Here is a 22,412-nt window from a genome sequence, read left to right as displayed (position 1 = left end):
AAATTTCTCTTAATAGATCAGACTATGACTCGTTCATTATACATGTAAATCTAAAATTAGAATGTGTAAATGAGGTTACGCTTTAATGGCTTCCGCTGCTGCAACGTTCAGCACCAGAATGTGCGTGGCATTGAAGACATAACGGCTACGTTCACAACTGCAAATCAAACATTTGTATAGTAAATATTTAAATTTTGAATGGTATGGAGTGTTTTTTTTGTTTGTTTTGATACCTGTGTAGTGACTTGAGCTGATGTGGATGATGGGGGGGGATGCTCGTAGGCGGCCAGGGCTTCGTACAGGGCTCGGATGTCGCTCGCCCTGCGCCATGCACCAGCTCTGCGGCCATGGTGCAGTTTGGCCAGCGAGTATATGTCTCGTGATTGACGTCGCATTGCTCCGCTGAGGGCGCACAACGCCACGGCTCTCGCTCCGCCCATTCTGAAGATTCAAACAAAGCAATTAGGCATAGGCCGGTAAGGCAATTCTCACGGGCGGCAAATTTTAGGCAAATTATGACAAAATAAATATAATTTTTGGTAAAAGTCGCAATTCTCGACAGGGCAGACCCTCTAGGCTCGGAATTAGGGATGCCAAATATTCGTTGTCTTCAACTATTCGAATAGCGAATAGTAAATCAAGAGCTATTCGAATGTATTTGAAAATTAAACAAAAGGTAATTACATATGTACTAAGCATAAATTACATTATATGTAATTTATGCATATGTAAGAAAATTAAAAAAACATATAAAACTAAAATACACATAAAATGTAAGATAAAAATTTATAAACTCCTTCTGCTGTTATTAAAGATGCACTATTTTTGCTTAATTCTTTGATTGCGGTTTCAACGGGAGTAAGAACATCAATTAAAATTTTATTTCATTCTTAGAAACAGTATTGAAATTATATTCTTTTAATGCTATGTTTACACTTTCGTAAATTTGAATAAGTCTTATGATAGTTGCCATTGAATTCCACCTCGTTTTTACATCCAATAATAATTTCAATTTTCTATTTTTATTATCATTATAATTTCTTCTAAAAATGTATATTTCGCCGGTGACTTCTTAAATATTCGTATTATTTTTCTGATGTTTTCTAAAATTTCGAGATTATTATCGATCGAAAAGTGATTTTCTGCAAACATTTCTGTATTTAATGAATAAAAATAAATATTTCCGTACGCTGCTCAACCGTCCGAAATTATATGCGAACCAGGCAGTATATGTTGGAGTATTTCATCAGGTAAAAGTCGAGTTAATCCAGGGCACGGCAATACTAGAGTAGTCGCAAAGAGCAACCAATCACAGGAAGGAGCGGGGCGATCGAGCCTCGCTTCAGAGCCTAGAGGGTCCGCCCTGTCGAGAATTCCGACTTTAGCCGAATTTTTAATAAAGTTAGTAATAAATATTTTTCTCCGAAAGAATCTTGATCTGCATCTGTTCAGCAAATCGAGTTCAATTGTCCTACGCTTCTTTGACTAATTATTTATTTTACATATATACCAGGAAGGCCTTACAGGTGAACCCCAATGCGCTTTCCTGGCCAATTACAAACAATGCAGCATTTTTATTACAAGTCGTTGAATTACGAGACACTGAAAACTCGCAAATTAACGAGACATCTATGAATTGTATATAAATTTTATTGTTCATTAATCATACTCAAACAGTGGTGACGTAGTAGGTAGGAAGGATTTTTAGCCAATTTTAAACGGGAACCGTTTCAACAATGAAATCAGAGAAAATTGACAAACTCTGATAGGAAACGATCGACCTGGAGTCACAAATATCCAAGTCTGACCAGCAGCACTACAGATGTATTCAGGAAAATTCTTTTCAATCGAGGTCAGCTCATGGGATTGAACCCGGCGCCTCTCGGTGTTAAGCAGAAGCTTAACGACCGAGCTATGCTGCTGGCTATATATTATATATAAAGACGCTAACCTGTGTGTGTGTGTCCTAACTCTAGCCGAACATAATGAATGAATCGATAAAAAGCCTAAGCTTTGTATAAATTCATTTGGAATCGTACAAATATCCTCTTATGGGTATACCTGAGTTCAGAGAGTTAACGATGAAACCAACGTTGAATTTTCAAATAGCCTTTTTTTTAAACATTAATTGAAATATTTTTCTTCTCTTAGCAAGGTTTTGAACCATTTTTTTTGTTTTCATATTAAACAATTAAATATATTTATACATATATATATATATATATATATATATATATATATATATATATATATATATATATATATATATATATATATTTTTTAACCTTTTAGTGAAGTAAAGATATATATATATATATATATATATATATATATATATATATATATATATATATATATATATATATATATATATTATATATATATATATATATATATATATATATATATATATATATATATATATATATATATATATATATATATATATATATATATATATATATATATATATATATATATATATATATATATATATATATATATATATATATATATCATCATCATCATCATTTACAGCCATTCGCCATCCACTGCTGGATGAAGGCCTCTCCAACACGCTTCCACTCGTCTCTGTTTTGCGCAACACTCATCCATCTCATTCCGCACATTTTCCTAATTTCGTTCACCCATCTTCCTTGCGGTCTTCCTTTTACTCTTTTGCCTTCTCTCGGGTACCATTCAAGCACTTCTTTTGTCCACCTTTCGTCCATCCTCCTAGCTACGTGACCCGCCCATTGCCATTTCAATCTCTTCACTCTATCCACTATGTCCACTACCCTTGTCATATTTCTCACCCACGTGTTCCGCTTCCTGTCTTTCCTCGTTATGCCAAGCATACAGCGTTCCATACTTCTTTGAGTGCATTGGATTTTATTTTGCATCTTGGCGTTCAGTGTCCAAGTTTCACATCCATACGTCATCACTGGCAAAACGCATTGATCAAAGATCCTTTTCTTCAGGCAGAGTGGCATTTTTGATTTAAAAACAGCATTCATCCGTCCAAATGCACTCCACCCTAATTTCATACGTCTCTTTATCTCTTCATTTTTACTACCAGACATGTCAATTATTTGACCTAAATATAAATAATTATTTACTACTTCTACTGGTTTATCATCTAAGGGGATGCTATCAGGCATGCAATAACTATTGAACATTAGTTTAGTCTTATCTACGTTAATTTTTAATCCTACTTTTCTACTTTCCCTGTCCAGCTGTGTTAGTCTGATAAGTAGGTCAGCTGAATCACGAGCTACTAAAACTATATCGTCTGCGAACCGAAGGTGACTCAAAAAGCGACCATTGATGCTTACTCCGGCTGTATCCCAATCCAATTTCCTGAAAACTCCCTCAAGCACCGCATTGAATAACTTGGGCGAGATTGTATCTCCTTGTCTTACTCCTTTTCCTATGCTAAATCTATCTGTACCTGAAAAAATTTTAACCGAAGCTGTGGCATTCTTATATATTGCAGCTAACAGTCCCACATAGGTTTCCGGCACTCCCTGTGTTTTTAGAGCGTTAAGTACTGCATTATGACTAACTGTATCGAAGGCTTTCTCATAATCGACGAAACCTAGGCACAATGGCCGTTGATATTCGTTGGCGCGCTCGATTAGTTCGCCAACTACTTGGAGGTGGTCCATTGTGCTGAAATTTGCCCTAAACCCTGCCTGCTCTACAGGTTGGTTCTCGTCGAGGATATTCTTCAGCCTTTCTGTAATAACCTTCGTGAAGAGCTTGTAGACCGCTGAAAGTAGACTAATGGGTCGGTAGTTCTTGATATCGCTTTTGTCGCCTTTTTTGTGTATTAAAATGATAGTTGCGTTATTCCATCCTTCTGGTATAGCTTGGTTCTGGATGCATTTGCTGAAAAGCCTAGCTAAGATATTAATTAGGGGGGGGCCGCCACATTTTAGTAAGTCAATGGGAATATTATCTTCCCCTGGGGATTTACCGTTCTTTGCAGTTTTTAGCGCGGCCTCTACTTCGCTAGGCAATACTGCAGGAACCCTTTGGCCGTGTGTCGATTCCAGAGCGGGGAATTGGCCGTTGTCGTTCTCGTATAGTTTTGCATAGAACGTGTAAACTCTGTCTATGATTTCTTCTCTATTCCTAATTATTACTCCGCTCTCTGATCTGATTGCGATCATTTGGTTTTTGCCTAAGAAAATATCCTGTTTGCACTTTTTCAGGCTACGGTTATTCTTAATGGTATTTTCTATTAGCTTGCTGTTAAAATCCCTGACATCCCTGACTATTCTCTTTTTAATTTCCTTATTTACTAGATTGTATTCTTGCTTATTATTATCCCTATCTAAATTCCTTTTATGCTTAATTAGGTTTTTTGTTTCCGCTGAAATTTTGCTTAATTTAATCTGTTTCCTGAATCCACCTAATTTCTTACCTGTTGAGGTTAGAACCGAACTAATTACAGTGTTCAATTCCTCGATGTCTGCTTCTGGGTTTAATTTCCCGTATCGATTTCCAAGTTCGAGTTCGAATTCCTTTTTCCTAGACCTTAGTTGAGCGAAATCTGGAGAGTTACTGCATCCTTTTATTAATTTCCTACGTTCGCAATTTATATTAATGGCCATCTTGGCACGGACTAATCTGTGATCGCTACCTATATCTACTTTACTTAAAACACTAACGTCTTTAACGGAGTGCAGGGCATTTGTTAGGATGAAATCGATCTCGTTTCTGTCTCCTTTAGGACTCTCCCAAGTCCACTTATTGTTGGTGTTTTTCCTGAAAAATGAATTAGTGATAAAGAGCCTGTTGTGTTCTGCGAATTCAATGAGGCGATCGCCTCTGTCGTTTCTTTGGCCGGTACCAAAATTGCCTACTGCTCTTTCAGTATTTGCCTTTTGTCCTATTTTTGCGTTAAAGTCGCCCATGATTATTTTAAAGTGGTGACGGCTATTATCGTATGCGTCCTGTATTTTTTCGTAGAAGTCTTCTATTTCCTCGTCTGGGTGGCTAGATGTGGGGGCGTACACTTGGAAGATTTGACAAGTGTACCTGCTCGAGATTCTTAATACTATATAGCATATACGTTCCGATATGTCGCTTATTTCTATAATATTCCTTTCTATTCTCTTATTGATAAGAAACCCTACTCCTCCTATTCTACCATTTGGTAGCCCTCTCCAGTAGAGACAGTTACCACTTTTTAGGATTATTTGGTTTTGCTGTTTTCGTCTTACTTCACTAAGTCCTATTATATCCCATTTGATATTTTCTAATTCATTCTCTAATGCAAGCACACTTCCTTCACTCGATAACGTTCTTACATTGTACGTGGCTAAATACAGGTTTCTATTAGCTAAGCTATCATCCATCGTCACTCTTACCTTGTTGGAGGTTTGGATATTATTTTTCTCGCATTTATCCAAGATGTGTTGAGAAAAAGGCGGTACTTGAGAGAGATTTCCATTCAAGGAGTGAGTTCTTACCGCCATAGACTCTTCTCTGTGGTCAGCTTTGACAGATAGTCATCCTAGGTATCACTTGGATCACTTATGAGTTATTACATGCCATTTAACAGGGTTACTTTGTAAGTGAAAGTAGTTAGTTATGATAATAATAGATTAGCAATTGTTATACTACTTTTTTACAGATCTTTATCGTGAGACGCCTCTTTGGAGACAACGGATTTATATATGTGAGTGCGGTTTGCAATTTAATATTTTAATAATAAATTTAGTAAAGAATATAAAATTACACGAATTACTTTAATATAAATTAAATATGAAAAAGAACTATTAGACAGTTGGGAAACACCGTTTCTGTTTGCTATTATTCTATTAAGTAAAGTTCGTTAAAAATTTTTGTCTGAAAGCAATTATGTGGAAGATTTATTGCTTCTGTGGGACCGAATTTTGACTGGCGACCCTTATTTTTTTTGTATTCAGGTAGGGAGATGTATCTCGTTCGTATACGCTTTTGTAACTGACACAAAATTAACACAAAATTTTTCGCAATCACTGATATTAAAAACGCTGTTAACGGCCGATCGTCTGTTTATTTTTACACTTAAATTATACTAGGATGCAATTAGTAAAATAAGTGATTAGATGGTTAAATTTTTAGATTAAATTTCGTGCAATAGCCGGGTTTAAGCGAGTAATAGCGGGAAGAACGCAGAAGCACGTCTTCCCCGCATGACACGAAAGACCGAACTCCATATATATATATATATATATATATATATATATATATATGACACTTTTCAACTTACTTGTCTACGATCACGACTGGACTGTTCTTCGCTTCATCCTGACACCTCGTCACATACTCGGGCAGGCCAAATACGCCCGTATAAGCTCTCAGCCTTTGATCCAAATCCAGCGCCTTCTCGTCCAACTCGTAATCCTCGTCTTCGGAATCTTCATCAGTATCGGAATTCTCATCGTAATCGAGATCTGCCAACCACCTAGGGCACTCGATGAGTTTTACTTTCAGTTCATAATCTTCCTGAACGGAATTGATTGATATATGCGTCGTCGTGATCACACAGTCTAAACCGATTTCTTCGGGACCTTCGCGCAGCTGCGACATGTTCACCAGCGGCACGTTGAAAAACTTAGGTTCGAAGCTGAGAGCATCGTCCGCGTTTTGGGGCGACTTTCTACCTTGAGCATCGTCCGTTTTCAACGGGGTCTTTCCACCAAAGTCGAACTTGAACTTAGACGGTGACTTCAGTATGGGGCTGTTGATGCGCAGACTTTTGAGCGAGATCTTCGAAGGGCTCTTCGGCTGGGACTTTTTAGACACGTCGTCATTGGGAGTGAACGGATCTCCATTCGCCAAATGCTTCTGAGGACTCAATTTCACCGATTTCGAATCGCTATTCAACATAGTCTCGATGCGAAGCTCCGACTTGTCGAACGAGTACCCTTCAGTCTTTGCATCGTTGTTCAACTTCTTGAGCTCTTCCAACTCCTCGGCGCCATCTAGACTCGGCGGCTCGTCCAACTTGGGAATGAGTCGTTCCTCATCTTGATGATCATTCGACGACTGTCGCTTGTAAAAAACGGCATCGGAATTATCATCGCCGTGAGAGTTGCTCGTGTCGTTACTTTTAACGGTGACTTCTTTCGGACTGTAGTGGGATGATTTCTTCTGGTCCGAGCTGCTCGAAGAGACCGGGCTGATCCTCTGCGAGCCCTTGGTGAGTTTTAAAATGAACCCTTTGTTCGAACTGAGCGACGACGGGCTTTGTAGAGGTGATTCTTGACTAGTATTATCTTCGGCGAGTTTGTTCAGATTTTTCTTATTGTTCAAATCGCACAACGATATCCTCTTTGCTACGAACTTTTCTTCAGACAAGTAACGAATATTGTAATTATACGCTGATATTTCAGGATTTTTCTCTGTTGGCCAGAACGACTTGCACTCCTATGACAAACAGTCGTAAATATTATCATTAACATCAAAGACGATACAAATTTTATACTAAAAACAAAATACATACTGGATCATATGAGCAATTACTCAGCATGACGATAATTTGACATGAATGGTCCCAAAGCATACGATATAAATCACCGACGGTATTCGGCAATGGATGCTGGGTTACAATGTATTCCCTGAGCGATCTGTGTCCTTGTAGCCAAGTTGCGTTTATGTAATCCGTACCTACAGAAACATTTAAATAATTAATACAATACATATGTACTTACATACATACATAAAACACACAAGTCATACCTTCAACTCCTGGTTTGGGGATTAAATGAACCCGGCCGCTTTCGATAGGCAAAACAGAGCCTCTCCTATTTTTGCAGGCGTTCACTTGCTTGCAGGCACTCACAATGTGAAATTTACTCGGTTCGAATGATGTGATTAACTAGAAAGAACAAGCTTCACATTAGAAACAAAACTTAGTAAAAAAAAATGCATAAAGGTCACAGCACAGGCCGGCAACTGAACGTAAACAGCAGTATGAAATATGGTAGTTTGCGTCCGATTCTCCATATCCCATACTAAATGATTTCATTTCTATGACTATGTTTGCCTAATTATTATTGGTTTGATTCAATAATTAAAAAAATATATATATATGTATATATATATATATAACATGTAAAATTACCTTGAATTGATGTTCCAATAGATTTTTGGGCTTTTTACCACTGGTGTCTTTTTTCTGACAGGCAAAACGATGAGCTCCAGCGAAACAGTCAACAGATGTGCCTCCCAGTCCTCCGGGACGACCTGAACCTCCTAGCAACTCGTAGTTCTCTTCGTTTTTATTTCTGAAATGAAAATAGTAATATTAAGAATCCAAAGTAATAAAAATATAAAAAGAGATTGGTAAAAAAATACCATACCTGAAAGTTTTTTCTTTTCTATAAGACTCCACACCATCTTGATTAGGTCCGTATTGACTAGGCGAAAAGTTACTACTTGGTTTATCCTCAATATTTACATAGTTCGTTTCAGAGCTGATACTACTAGTGATCGTATTGCTATTTTCAGCGCTTAAAACGACCCCATCATTAATCTTATTCATATTTCCATTTTCGTTGGATATAGCGTCAACATCATCATTGGAAATTGACGACGCTTTGGACTCCTCACTGACCTTATTACAAAGGCCGTTCAACTTCTCGTAGCTCGTCGAGTGATCGGAGCGAGCCAGATTTGCAGAATTGATAGACGCCGTGTCGACCTTGTCGCTGATCAGATCTTTCTTCGGTGTGAGCGACTTATTGTCAGAATTGGATATCTTCTTATCGCCATCGTCCAAACTGTTCTCAGGGGTGATTTCGTCAACTTCGTTGATGACATCGTCGAAATTATTCAATCGCTTTGGTGAAGCTTTAGAATTGTCGCCGTTGCCATTGACGAGTATCTTTGAATCGTCAGTTTTCGGCGACGCTTCGTTATCATCCTTCGAATCTCCATTGCACGTGATCTTGGTCTCGTCTGCGTTGACTTTCCCCTCCATCTTGTTCCTGGCCTCTTGCAGAGCGACACTGACAATATCGTTCCGACACTCGTCCAGCGTTTTATCATTACTGTATTGAGCTTCGTTGATATTATTCCACATGGCAAAGTCGCACTCCTCGCTGTTGATCCGTTTGATTTTGTTGTTGTATGGAAAGACGGCGAGATTTTCATTGGATTTTTCCAGCAGCGGTGCTCCGTACGGTCCACATTTGAGATTCGTCAGGAATGTGCTTACGTACCCTTCGGGGAACGGCTCGATCAGTTTTCGCAGATACTCTTTTGCGTTTTCGACGGGAACTTCTGTGTCTCCTGACTGGATCGCTTCCAGGAGGGCGTCGTGTATGAATACGTATTGCTCTTCTGTTTGTACGAGGAAGTTGCGCTGAGATCGGACGTGACACAAGAAGCCGAACACATTCAGCGATCCAGTTAAACGGAGATGATTCAACATTGCGTCAAGGACAATGTAAGTACCGGTTCGACCAACTCCAGCGCTGAAGAGTGAAATTTTCAATTAGTATTTCCAATAAAAATAGCAAAAATATGTACACATAAAGGTAATAGTATTAGTGAAAATAAAATGTAGATTTTACCTGCAATGAACGAGAACAGCTCCAGCTTGAGGAGGAACAGCTTTACGTGCCGCTTCCCTAAACCGCAAAACAGCCAACGGATGCTCAGGAGTTCCATGATCAGGCCACACGGTATAGTGATATTGTAAAACAGACCTAGACTGTCCCAACTACAAAAAAACAAACAGGCTAATAATCACATTAATTCGCAATAATCAAGACTACCAATGAAGAATCAAATCGAAACCTTTGTATTCTTAATTTGGAACGTTCTCACTGTATATGTGGCCATGACATCTTCTTTCAAGGTATTCACTAGAATTATACCGTACGTTTCCGAACCCTCTTTAGGCCAGTACATGTCGCATTTTCTCTAAAAAATACAAACGAAATCAATGCAAATTCATTTGACCTACCATATTGTATTTTTTCAAAGCACTACATACCCGTCCTCGTTCAACGAGATTAGTTATCATAACAATGACAACGACCTGGTGATCCCAGACCATTCTCCAGAACGCCGGTAGAGTACCAGGCGTCGGTCCTTGCGTTCCGATATACCTTCGTCTGTCTAACAACCAAGTAGAATTTACTCTATATGACTCACCATCTGAAATTAAACACGTCGGTATATTACCTGTTGCAAATATATATATGGGATTCGTATTTAAGGATGTGTACCAATCTGGACGTGAAGATCGTCTAGGTTGTCCAAGGTTTCCTCTGCGATTTCTTTGGCAAGTTTATTGGCTTCGATTAACTTTTCCGCTTCTCTCGCTTTCTGCAATTCCCTTTCGGAATCGACGATTCCAGAAAATTCAATGTTTAAGAAAGCCTCTATTTTGGGTGCATTAGCTGAAGGGCTGCTGTCGCTGGCCGCGACGACGACCGACGAATTTTTACTGTGACCTCTACTGCTACTCTTTTTATCTACGACGATATCCCTAGTGTCGGCCGAAGTCGAACGTTTCTTATTTTTGGATTCTTTAATGATCTTTTCAGTCTTGAATTCGTCTTGCTTTTCCTCTTTCCTATCCAAGTTTATAGACAGGCGACAGGTGTTTGCAAGTATGTCGGAATTTGGCGTCAACGCTTTTTTATCGTCCTTTTTGTCCAAATCCAGTGACAGTTTGCCTTTGACGTTGTTCGAGTTCATGTAGGAATCGTGCAACGACTTGTCGCTGAGTAAATTCTTAGTCTCCGACGTCAGCGAAACGTTCATGTCCGAGTCATTTATCCCCGTCTTCGAAGCTATGTAGTTGAATGGGCGTTGGGACTCGTCGACCGACGCCCACAACTCGGACGTTGGCTGCGACGGAGCGTTGAGTGACTCTGCCGCTTCGAGCTTCTTCATCTGGGTCAACTTCCGCTTGTTGTTTTGCTCTATGATGAATTTGGCTAGTTCGGCGTCGATTTCGGCGACAATACCGTCTATGAAATTGGCATTGACATAATCGCAATGCGACGGAGAGTCCGACGGTTGAGCACTCGGCTTAGATGTGCACGACTTCCTGTGCTCTTTGCCAGGTTCGCACATGCACGATGAAGACGGAAGCAAACATACCCGAGAATGATCATCTAAAAGTAAACGTATATACGTTACAGTCGCAGTATATTTTCAGTTGTAATATATTCCAACTGGCGTGTTAAGTCATTCATATTCGAATAAAATTCAACCATGTAGTAAAATATAACTCTACAAGCGCAAATACATTTTCAACCAGGTACCAGTTGTAATATAACACTTGAATTTTAACAGTTCTGATGTGTTTACGACTGCTTTAGAATTCAATAATGCGTTAATATTTGCTAGGTATTACGAACTATGGTAATGAGTATCGTATTATGATAACTATAAGAATGCGTTCAAAATAAAAATGTGACCTTTCAACTCAATTTACAAGTCGAGTGACGTTTTATCGAAAACCAGACCTCTCCATCTAACATGCTACCAACTAATAGTTGAACTGTATTTTCAGTTGTAATATATTTTGACCAAACTATAGTACAATTGGAAGATAACTATATTTTGTATATTAACTGTAACATATAAATACATAAAATAAACGATCTTTTTAAGTAATTTCAAGATGAATATGAATCTTTGGTGAGATAATAATTAACATAATGATTAAGACAAGAGACGTCACAATAGAAAAAAATCACACATTCGTACTCGGTGATTGGTTTTTGCTGTCGTAGAAAAAAAAAATAGTCATTCAAATGTAATCAAAACAATAAAACGCATAAATAGAATCAACTTATCCGATACTTTTAGAATATTTTTTAACTAAATTTTAAAAATTTTAAGAAATAAGAATGAATCTGACATTTTCAGATGAGAAAAATCAATTTATCTCTTAAAAACTTATTACAAGGCCTTTTCTTATTTTGAGATTAAATAGCCAGATTGATTTTCACAAACTGTTACCCCTTGGATGGCAAAAACAGACTGATCTTAGACGCCAAAACTGTAAAGAATCCTTTAACCAAATTACAAGTGTGAATCATCATACTTACACGCTGTGATATTGAGATATCGATTTTTATGTTTATTATCGGGATGTTGACTGTGATGCGACGTGTGATTCAACATCGACGACTTCGACTGAATCAACTCATACTCTTTGCTGCGAATAAACAACAACCATAAATAAACAAAACGTTCACAACCGACACAAATCCATCGAACAGTCTAACACCGATTTACCTAAAACCGATATCACCATCGGCATGTAGAGCTGCGGTGTGAGCGAAAAACTTATCTGCAGCCACCGGCGGATGAAGAGCGTCCCACAACAGCTCACTATTCACCTCGACATTGTTCTTACTTTCAATCGCACCCCAGAATACGACAGCATGCGTCGGACTGATGACTGTAAACAACAACATTATCAATTCGCTCGCACAAACTGTCAAATATGAAATATAGTGAAACGCACCGGCTTTATTCGGACAGTTGATTTGCGAATCGGTCATTCCGGAAACTCCGTTTTCACCGCAGCCGTCGCCTCCGATAGTACCGCCTTCTTCCAAAAACAAATACGACATCGGGTAGCATTGTTTAAACAGTGCTCTGCAATAAAGTTTATTCGTCAATACATACACCATCACACGGAACATTATCAAACGAATCGAATTCAAACTTACGCGCAACTCCTGCGATAAAGCACCATAAGCGCCAATAAGACGACTATTATGAGCGCAATGATTACAAATATGATACCGAGCGTCGGTGCAGTCAGCGATTCTGAACTCGGAACAGCCGCTGCACAGTCCGGAGTCATGATGACCTACAAATTAAAAATTGGTTACAAAAACTCACACAATGTTTAATACGAGGAATGTAATCCGAGTGCTAACTTCTTGCGGTTTCGTTTCAGTCCCGTTGATTAAGTGTCCTTTGTATATGGAAGCAGACTGGGCGAACAATGTAACTTCAAATACCGATCTGTTGTTTTTTATATCGACGATCTGTAAAGTTAGTAAATATCGAATCAAGTGAAATTTCTTAGGACAAACTATATATTGAACTTATTTGAAATATAAAATTTGATATTGTAACAAGGGGATTATCCCCCGCTTAAAGTGCAGTCGGGGGCTAACAATGGAGACCCCCCCAAATTGACCAAGTGGTCGGCAACGGCACTCAGTCACTTCCCGCTAGAGTTCTCGGAATCCTGATGAAAGCGTGAGACTGTGCGTGCCTGACACCATGAGACCGTACGTATCTGAACAATAGATAAACAAAGGGGTCAAGGACGCTACAGTGAGCAACCTGTCCTTTAAAAGGAAGTACATTTGGCATGGGGGATTATTCTGGAACGAGCGCTGGCTATGCGTGGGCCTCCTTAATCAGTCAATAAATGCTGTGAAGCGAATTTGGCCTCTCATTTGGATCCTCCACCCACCCCTATGCAACAATATTAAAATCACTCATTCCCAGCTTTACTTCCAAGATAGCAAGTGACCAAGACTTATATTTTATTTTTCCAAATAAATTGAATGCAGGGTCTTCATATTTTATGTATACCTCATCAAAACCTCTATGATTCGAATGATGTCATTACGACATAAAAACACTAATCAATATCAACAGAAATAATTATTTTCGTGGGAAGGTCTTTGTGGCTCGTGGCTCACAAATGTAAGAGAGATGGGAAATTCAGTACGCTGCGCTCAACAGGCAGTGTGAGAATGATATCCGCCTTGGAATGACAGGCTCAGCTTCAACCGTTATTTTTTTCATTTCTTGTACTTATTTTATATTATTCGACATTTAATACGTGATAAAATGATTTTTATAGCTAATTACAATTATTAACCTCACAGATTTCGCATTATTTGAACTTGAAACATACAACTGGACGCTTGGCGTCCAGCACAATGGCTAGCAGATATTTTTTTAGCACAGTAAGGCAAGTGCCAACTTAAGCATCTCATCTGATATGACTTAATTCAGACTTTTGATAACACAGCCAGCAGTATAGCTAAGTGGTTGCGTTAATTCTAACCACCGAGAGGTTCCCGTGTTCAAGCCCTGGATTGACAACGATTGAAGAGGATTTATTCGGAGTATTTCTGCAGTGATACTGCTCAGACTTGGATATTTTTTTACTTCAAGTCGATGCTTTCCTATCAGAGTTTGCCAATTTATCTGATTTCATTGTTGAAACGGTTCCTCACCAAATTGGCAAAAACCATTCTACTCACTCTTTGAATATGATTTCAAATTTATATACATATGTACAAGTTTTATACTATAGGAGTAAAACCCACAATGGCATCATGGTAATATATAAATTTGATTATAGTGGATTTCATACATAAAATGTAGAAACGTTTATTATAATTCTAAGCTTAAAATCAAATATTCCAATGCAAGAAGGAAAGTGAAAACCAGCTTGTATGTTTTAATGGATGCTACGTTTCTTCTAGAAACGGACCAGAAAAATCATTGGAGGACTTCAGTACATACCAAATTATAAATAAAAAAGTTATTTACAATGAAACAGCTATGTTGGAAATCAAGACTATCAATCAGTTCCTATGCTTCAACTGATGCTTCATTTCTTCGGAAATACTATGAGGTGTGAACAGAAAATATAATGGTTTCCAGAAGTAGGAGCAAAAAACATGCAGACGCAGAAAGGAAAGCATTTCGCTTAGCTGTGTACATTCACACCAGACATTCGATGAATACAAACAATAAACCAGTGTAGTGCACTGGTAGAGCTATCGAATAACAGTAGAGAGGTCACAGATTCAAGTCCCGGCCAAATACGCTGCTGGTGAGCTCTTTGTAGTGATTAAAATAACACGGATCAACAGTCGCCTGTCAGAATTTTCCGATTTTTCTAGCTTAAATGTTGTGACGGATCCAATAAATCGGTATCCTCCTCTTAAGTTTCATCATAGAAGAATGCCTACCAAGCTGATGGACACTTCTAATTGATCGTCGGACGTGTCCACGTTGAGCATGAGCGGTTTCTCCGAGCTGTCCTTCCTTTTCATTTTGATCATATACGACGACAAATTCTTGAACGTCTTGGGCATCTTCCACTGCAACGAGAGTGTACCAGGTGGTTGGTCGCAGAATGCGTTCGAGATGTCCGGAGCCGACGGTGGTATCACGTCCGTCGATTGTGTCTTTATTTCCGACCGGCTGCTGTAAGTCGTATTCGGATACATCTCTCCCGTATCGGTTGCATAGAATGCCGATACCCACAATCGATACTCAGTGTTAGGATCTGAAAGATAGGTATACATGTACAAATATTCGTCATAAAGTGTACATTTAATATTATAACGAAAACATTGACATTTAAAAAGGGTATATAAATTATAAATTATCAAACATTATCATATGTCGTTGAATCACTACAGTTTTATCGTTGACTTTTTCTAGAACTACAAGTGCAGTATTTGCGGCGCAATTTTTTATTATTTTATGACTTTTATATACTAGTTTTCAGATTTATATAATTAAATAATTAAAAAAACATAATAAATATTTTTTTAATTTATTAGTAATTAGCTGAACCCGGCATGCGTTGCAATGCCACAATAATTGCATGCAATTCCCGTTCCCGTTTCGATAAGTGAATGTTTCAGTTTCAAATTAACACTCAATAATCAAATTAAATTAAAGTAATGATAATTTGTCAGAAAATCGCAGGCGGCGAACACATTTTAAATCATTCAATTGTTTGTTTATTTTACCCTAACAACGCAGGTGGCGTCGCGAACACATTTGAAATTATTGCGTTGCAATACCACTCATTTCTGTTTTCCCGTTCCTGGGCGATTTTTTTACAGAAACTATCGCAGACATGCACACAATAACTCATGTAAGTTTCATTGCAATCGGTTGAATGACAGACAGACAAACATTGAATTTTATATACATATATAGAAGACTAGTTCTTATTTAACGAATTTTTCATACATTAAAATAAATATGATACAATCTGAAAGACTTTTTCATCATATAATTCAATGGATTATTATAATATTAACCAGCAATATAACTCGATGGTTGTGATAATGTATGGGCTATGGCTGAGAAAGAGTATGTTACGACCGATGGTGAGAAGGGGATGAAAAGGGGCAGAGATATACGGTTAGTCGCAGTTGAACCTGTGCTCCGCGCGGTTGGTCGCTAAACCATCGTAATAAACAACATGACTGAAAACGCACGTGTTTGGTCTTCGCCTAAACCGCCACATCCCAACCGTGGTCCTGAACAGCGTCATCTGTCAGGATAATCTACCACGTGAATATTTCGACCCAGCTCACAACTGTTGAAGCCTCAGTACTCATTATGATTCAATATGTAATCCTAAATACCGTACTCACGTAATTTTTTCAGCGTGAATCTGAAATTTCCCAATTCTTCGGAACTGTCGCGGCCGAGGGTGATGTTATTGGTACTGTTTTCCTTATTCGTATCTTCGTAATGTAGAATGTAATGTATGTGTTTGTTCTGACTTTTCTTCTTCTCGACGGGCGTTTCTGTCGCGTCTGGTGGATTTTGCTGAACAGGGGGATGTGCGGTCGTATTATTGTTCGATTCTTCGACCCAAGCCAGATGAATCTCTGTCGATGTCACGTGCCGCACTGTCAAGTTCATAGGCTGGGGAGGAGCTGAAATCAAACGAACGAATATTGAAATAACCCAATAGATTCAATGATGAAATTTCGTATGAATTATGGACGAAAAAAAATTTGAATATAATAACATCTTTGTATAGCAGCTGAAGTATGAACTTTTCGTTTTTTTTTATACAATATACATACATATGTATAAGCAAACATAAAATTTAGCAATAGAAATACTGTTTGTTTGTTATATCGTTCAATCTTTTTCTTGTGGTATAAATTTATGCAATATGAAAACCATGATGATGAGATACGCTACAAAAATTCGAGCCAATTTGAATGCAAAAAGGTCTTCTTTGTGTTGTGTATAAATTTGGAGCAAGTTTTGCATAATTGAGCTACACTCTTGTGAGTAATATCTCGACATTATCAATTTTACGAATCTTTTTTACGAAATAAAAAGTACAAAACACTATTTTCATCTGACGGAGGCGTATTTACTTCCCTCAATAGTTTCCAAAAATTTACCCAATATAAGTATAAGATGTTTATAATAAAAGATTACGATATACAGTTCCTATACTCATTCGTGATTTTTTATATACAGAATGAGGCAGCGGCAAGAATAGACGAGTTTCTTTTGGAAACATATCAAGTGCAAAAAGGCGTCCGATAGAGATGCATATTCTTTCTTGATCTTTTTAATATACATACATACATATATGGGAAATATATAATGAGAAGTGTACTTGATGGATGGAAAGGTAGCATAACAAGAGGCGGCGGAAAGATTTCCAATATAAGATTTGAAGACGACACAACGTTAATGTCTAGGAATGAGAATGAAACGGCTGAACTACTTTGTAGAATAGAAATAGATAGTAAGCACCTGGGTCTAGAGATAAACAAATACAAAACAAAAATCCTCTTTGTTGACAGATTCGAGCCTTTCATAAAACCCAATGCTTTGAAATACTATGAGGAAGTCAACGATATCATTTACATATCTAGGTGTCGTGATCTCAACAGAAGTGGGATACCTATAAGAAATCAGCAGAAGAATATGAATGGCGAAAGCGGCACTGATCAGTCTGATAAGGATATGGAAAAACCATTCTATAATGAGGAAAACGAAATCTCTGGTTAATGCACATTGCATCGAATAGAGCGGGACATGGGCGCTAAAAAGGAGAGAAAGGGACATGTTAAATGCCTTTGAAATGTGGTGCCGGAGGCAGATGTTGCCTATTCGATGGACCGCAAGACGCACAAACGTCTGCATCCTCAAAAAGCTGGCAGTTTCAGAGAGACTCTCCACAATATGTAAGGAAAGGATTCTTTACTACTTTGTGGAAATAGTATAGAGACAAGCTGGTAGTCACCGAAGCACTAGAGGGCAGATGGTCTCCCATAAGATGCTCAGACCAAATTAGAGAACTGACGAGATCGTCTGCCCTCTAGGGAAAGGATTCTTTCCTACTTTGTGGGAATAGTAGAGAGAAGCTGGTAGTCGCCGGAACACTAGAGGGTAGACGTTCTCCCATAAGATGGTCAGACCAAATTAGAGAACTGACGAGATCATCCACAAACCCTACAATCAACTTGGCACAGGACCAGGAAGAGTGAAGGCGGATCGTCTACTGGATCTCAGATGACAGGAATTGACCACTAAGCTCAGCATTGAACAAAAAACGAGAAAAAAATTGTATCTGGACATAATGAAGTAGTAGAAATGCTATATATGTACGTAGAACACGAGCATCTTTGAGCACACAAAGGTTTCCGTTAATGTGTCAGTATCCAAGATTCAGTGTGTGTATACGATAATAGATATGTAGTTCTTTACAATGTAAGATACGTCTATTCATAATTTCAACGGGCTTTTAAATGGAAATATGCACATCCGTGCACCGCTACAGTATTCTTGGCTTTCAATCAATCCGATGAGTTCATTTCGATATCCGCTTATTAGTGCCAGTCATTGCATTGAACTTTCATGTAATATTTTGGCACACAGTCATATCAGTGGGATAGTTTGGTATGCCTTTGAAATTACTAACGTTTTATACCACACACTGCATATGTTCCCGTTTTGTTGACATTTAGTGTGACTAACAGAGATTACCTATCTATTACAAATGACATTTAGAGTAGTTGAATATATGTATTAATGAACAAACAGAAGATTCATTTGACAACAATTTGTACAACGTTTCCATTGATATTTTCTAAATGTTGAACAAATATGCAAAAGCCAAATACAAACGGGTCGATTCATTAGAAAAATGTCTACAAAAAAAGTCATTTTTAAGTCAGAATTTTATATAAAAAACAAAACTAAATATGATCATAATAACCGGGGACAATCACAGTTTTGTTAAATGAGACTATTTGACTACCTGCAAAACAATATCAAATGCAAATTGAAGGCAAGAGTAGATAAGAGATTGAAGCGGTCACTTGAAATTTGCGTTCAAAATATCCTATTTTGGTATGAATTTTTTTCCTTTCACGAGTTTAGGATTCTTTCATTGAACATTCTAAGGATAGGTTTGTAGGAACGGTATTCGAAACATCGATGTGGAATACGTTCAATTATTTATTGGTACAAATTTATCAACTCTAAGCTCTTAAGAGCCAATAGTTTCTGAACCACTGAAGAAAAATCAAATTTAATGCTTATACAACTAATAATACTCATTCATGATTTATATATACAGAGTGCGGCAACAGAAGGAATAGACGAGTTTCTTTCAGAAACATTTCAAGTACAAAAAAGCGTCCAATAGGGATGCATACTCTTCCTTGATCTTTTTAATATCCATATATTGGGAATATATAATATGAGTACTGGACAGATGGAAAGGGGACATAAAAATAGGCAGCAGAAAGGTTTCCAATATAAGATTTGAAGACGACACAATGTCAATGGCCAGCAATGAGGATGAAACTACTTCTTAGAATAGAAATAGAGAGTAAGCACCTGGTTCTAAATACAAACAAAAATCCTATTCTTTGACCGATTCAAGCCTTTTATAAAGTCCAATGCTTTAAAATACTATGAAAAAGTCAACGACTTATATTTATTTAAGTGCCGTGATCTCAAGAAAAGGAGGATGCCAATCAGGAATCGGCAGAATAATAGGAATGCCGAAAGTGGCGATGATCAATCCGACAAAGATATGGAAAAACCATTCTATAATAAGAAAAACGAAAGTCCGCCTGGTGATGATTTTCTGATGATCCACATTGCATTGTATAGTCTGGATATGGAAACTAAAAAAGAGAGAAGAGTATATATTAAATATCTTTGAAATGTGGTTCCCGAGGCAAATTAAAATCAAAACTACTACTACTACATCCTCAAAGAGCCGGCAGTTTCAAAAAGACTACGCAACACGTAGAAAATGTATTATTTCGTACTTTGGCCATACATATTATCAGGAAGAATGTAGATAGTATACCAATAGAGAGAATGGCCCCCGACAAGATGATCAGATCAAATCAAAGAACTGACAGGATCGTCTCTAAATACTACATTCAAATTAGCATAGGAGTTGAGGTGGGTCATCCCCCCGGATCCCAGAAGACAGAAATGTGAAGCACAACGAAGAAGAAAATAAACATTAATAATATATATATGTATATGAATATGCAATGATACGAGTCTCACAATAAATATTCTCAAGCTAGTAAATGGAGTTTAAAGCCTTTGAACTCATGTAAAGAATGACCCGATGATCCGACACACTCGGCATCATCTGCACAATGGAAGGTGATCAGATAAAAGTGACAAATTGCACAACAACAATGAAGTTCGCATATATCTATGTATGTAAACATTTGAATGGGATTTAGGAGACGAGTCCATACAAAGAACACATGCATGTGTGCAATTGGGAGTATATATGGGTGTGGGTGTGAGTGTGAGTGTGTGTGCGAGATCCAGTGGATCGATACGAAGGTGCATAGAGGTATCAGGTATCAGGTATGAGGCATCAGGTGTCGGGGGTGTCGGGGAGATGTTACCTGTTTGGTGGGGGTGTGCGAGAGCGGGCAGAAGCAGAAGCAGCAGCAGCTCGACGAGGGTGGCCTGCATGGTGCTGGTGCACTCCATAGTTCGTCGTGTTCGAGTGATCAGCACGAGCGCCCCCGCCGACTGGAGCCGCCTCCGCCGACACTCATCCTTCGCCAAGAGTCCGATCTTCGACTCCGCATCCACTGACTACAGTCGAGGCTGATCGCCGACTGACAGCCGCGGCCGCCCCAGCCTCTGTCGGTCTCGACCTCGCCGACTACACCGGTCCAGTGCTGCCACCGGCGAAAATTACCACTCCCCGGTCATTCACTGTTTCGCCGGTCGATTTAAATCTTTTCACGCGCCCGTTTCGATTTTGATCGCATCTTTACATTTTTAGCTTGTTGTTTTTGTTCCGATTTTCTTATATAACGTCGTTTCTTGGCCGGTTTGGGCGAATGTTTACATGTTGATTCGGGCGCGGTGCGGCAACACTGACAGGCCCGCCCCATCCCGACGGACGTAACGTCGCTTTGTGCGGGCATCTGCTGATAAATACACCCTCTTTAATTTGGGTCTATCTCACGGGACCGAAAGTGAAACGCCCGAAAACGCAAATATCGGAAAGATAAAAAAAATGATCTCTCCCCCCGTCGTACATAATCACTTAATTTACGCGAGCAGGATACAACAGGAACAAGAAGAACAGGCTTTTCCTCCCATATTATGCGCGCGCACATTAAACAATATGACAAACAGAGAGATAATTTCACCGCATGCCACTCATATATATTGTTGCGTAGGGGTGGGTGGAGGATCCAAGTAAAAGGACAACAGTCGTCTCACAGCATTTATTGATGATTAAGGAGATACACGCATTGCCAGTGCTCCGTCCAGAATGACATGAAATCGCCTACGTACCGCCTTATAAAGGGTAGATCTCTCAGGACGCTTAATCTGTTTACATGTTGTATAGTCACGTATTCGGATATGTATTTCCACGACATTGGGTCTCCCCGTACCGATTCTGAGAAAAGCCTAATAACGGTCATTGTTTAGCCTAAATGCACTTAGAGTCCAGATATAATCCTTGGGAGTAAGTGCATGCACTTAGTTAACCCGATAACAGATATCCGTTGGTCTAAGTGCAATTCGCCCAATCCACGGCGTACGTAACAATATTATATATACATTGTACCGTTTACCATGCACCCTTTTTTTTTTTTTTGATCTTTCGACTTAAAATCTTTCGATTTTCGATCTTTGCCTTCCGATATTTGCGTTTTCGGGCGTTTCACTTTCGGTCCCGTGAGGGAGACCGCTTTAATTTATGCTTATTGTTTTTGCAAGACTGCTTCTGGTGAAATGTTTCGTTTTTGTGTGTGATTTGTTTCAGTGGGTTATTTTTGAGTGCGGTGTGTGTTTGAGATTTGTTTTAATGGAACTATGTTGAGGGTTGAATTATTTTTTTCAGTTGTTTTAAGGTCTGTTCATACCTATCCAGCACGGCCCGAATCCTGCAAGTATCCTGCAAGTACGGATAGTATTCTTTAGTACATTCTATATGGACGCGCATGAATGCGTAAATGCGCATGCGCGAATGGAGTATGAATACGTCCATATAATGTACCAAAGAATACTATCCGCACTTGCAGGACACCTGCAGGATACGGGTCGTGCTGGATAGGTATGAACAGACCTTTATTGGTATTTAAGTAATATTTTAATTTTAACATGTA

At 38.5% G+C, this 22,412-nt stretch overlaps 1 protein-coding gene across 1 annotated transcript; it reads right to left on the bottom strand.

Moving 5' to 3' along the window:
- Positions 1 to 74: 74 nt before the first annotated feature.
- Positions 75 to 20,965, bottom strand: LOC143920092 (uncharacterized). The gene is made up of 19 exons (XM_077442800.1): positions 20,685 to 20,965; positions 16,413 to 16,700; positions 14,985 to 15,304; positions 12,918 to 13,028; positions 12,705 to 12,847; positions 12,497 to 12,630; positions 12,265 to 12,430; positions 12,075 to 12,184; positions 10,236 to 11,132; positions 10,001 to 10,164; positions 9,802 to 9,927; positions 9,576 to 9,724; positions 8,361 to 9,476; positions 8,123 to 8,285; positions 7,738 to 7,876; positions 7,502 to 7,665; positions 6,266 to 7,425; positions 234 to 441; positions 75 to 157 (listed from the first exon to the last, which is right to left on the bottom strand). The coding sequence occupies exons 1-19, from the start codon at positions 20,770 to 20,772 to the stop codon at positions 152 to 154; spliced, it is 5,652 nt and encodes a 1,883-aa protein (XP_077298926.1). The 5' UTR covers positions 20,773 to 20,965; the 3' UTR covers positions 75 to 151.
- Between the last annotated feature and the right edge of the window lie 1,447 nt (positions 20,966 to 22,412).

This window comes from Arctopsyche grandis, chromosome 12, assembly GCF_051622035.1.
Source record: "Arctopsyche grandis isolate Sample6627 chromosome 12, ASM5162203v2, whole genome shotgun sequence".
Classification (NCBI taxonomy): domain Eukaryota; kingdom Metazoa; phylum Arthropoda; class Insecta; order Trichoptera; family Hydropsychidae; genus Arctopsyche; species Arctopsyche grandis.
This window is presented reverse-complemented; position numbering and strand designations above follow the sequence as displayed.